This window comes from Euprymna scolopes, chromosome 31 (assembly GCF_053919585.1).
Source record: "Euprymna scolopes isolate OS-2025 chromosome 31, ASM5391958v1, whole genome shotgun sequence".
In the NCBI taxonomy this organism is placed as follows: Eukaryota; Metazoa; Mollusca; class Cephalopoda; order Sepiida; family Sepiolidae; genus Euprymna; species Euprymna scolopes.
This window is the reverse complement of record NC_136512.1, coordinates 64,241,361-64,242,851: the sequence shown is the minus strand read 5'-3', so window position 1 is coordinate 64,242,851 and position 1,491 is coordinate 64,241,361. Positions and strand designations below refer to the sequence as shown.

Here is a 1,491-nt window from a genome sequence, read left to right as displayed (position 1 = left end):
GGGGACTTGAGAGAGACGTTCAATTGCTATATCATTGATGGCTGCAGGGCGATTGAGCACTTTGTTGAAATGGTCAGCCCATCTGTTGAGGATCTTATTTCCCGTTAGTATAGTTGAGCCGTCGGCAGTGAGCAGAGGAGAGGATCCCAAAGACTGTGGTTCTTAAACTGCCCTTAGTGCATCGTAAAAATTCTTTGTATCGTGTTTGTCTGCGTAACCACGGATTTCATCTGTCTTGGCACTGAGCCAGAAATCCTGCATTGAACGCAGCTTGGATTGGACTTGTTGCGTATGTTAGAGAAGGCAGTTTTCTTCGTCACACAAGCTGGGTCATTTTCATGCGCTCTTAGCAGGCGGTGTTTTTCCTGCAACAAGATGTGGATGTTCTCAGGATCATTCTCGTCAAACCAGTCCTGGTGGTGTTTGGTGGCAGGACCTAGAACGTCAAGGATGTCCAGCTCTCTTCAACGCTGTTGTGATTGAGATTGAAGTTAGCAAGTTTACTATGTACGCTGCTCTGGAATTCCTCTGGTATTTTAGGACATTTCAATTTGGCTGTCTTGAGCCTCTTGACTGTTTTTTACCCTGAGGCCTTCTCTTTGGTTGGATGAAGAAGTTGAATTTGGAGATGATGAGGCGGTAGTCGGTCCAACAATCAGCCCCGCACATGGCTTTTGTCAGTCGTCCTGTCTGTCCTCGACTCTGGTAATGATATAGTCGATTTGATGCCAGTGCCGAGAGCGTGGATGCATCCATGTGGTTTTATTGCGATTTGGGAGGCGGAACATAGTGCTTGTGATGTTGAGATCATGTGACACACAGGTTCTAAGGAGGACGAGTTCGTTGCTATTGCATTTGCCTACTCCATGCTTTCCAATGATGTTGTGCCAGGCTTGATGATCTGTACCGACACGTGCATTGAAGTCGCCAAGAATTACAAGCTTCTCCGACTGAGGGACTGAGGAAATGAGAGAGTCCAGCTCTTCATAAAACTTATCTTTGACCTCATCAGGGTTAATCATCGTTGGGGCATAGGCGCTGACCAGCATAACGCTGGTGTTGCGTCCAAGAGGTAACTGCATTTTCATTAGTTTGTCGTTGATACCTTCAGGAATGCTTGCTAGTTTTGGTACGTGAGTTGTTTTGATAGCAAAACCCACACAAGCTCCACGCCGCTCCTCAGCACTGCGCCCACACCAGAAAAAAGTGTAGCCTCCACCAGTTTCGGTCAGTTGGTCTTTGTCTGCAAAACGCGTCTCACTTAGGGCTGCAACTACACACTAGACGCACCACACCGCCATTTGAAACACACACACACACACACACACACACACACACACACACACACACACACACACACACACACACACACACACATATATATATATACATATATGTATATATACTAAACTTTCAGTGTTTAAGTGGTGTACACGATCCGATATCTTAATGAAGGATCACACCCCCATATTTCCTTTGAAGGTTGTGTTT

At 46.1% G+C, this 1,491-nt stretch overlaps 1 protein-coding gene across 1 annotated transcript; it reads right to left on the bottom strand.

The window, feature by feature from the left end:
- Window positions 1-677: 677 nt before the first annotated feature.
- LOC145255550 (protein CFDP2-like) lies at window positions 678-1,082 on the bottom strand. Its single transcript, XM_080114005.1, has one exon. It carries the CDS (start codon window positions 1,080-1,082, stop codon window positions 678-680), a length of 405 nt encoding a protein of 134 aa, XP_079970131.1.
- Window positions 1,083-1,491: the final 409 nt, after the last annotated feature.

Bases quoted from the DNA above. Each gene is read 5' to 3' on its own strand.
- LOC145255550 (XM_080114005.1), bottom strand. From the start codon at position 1,082: ATGCAGTTACCTCTTGGACGCAACACCAGCGTTATGCTGGTCAGCGCC.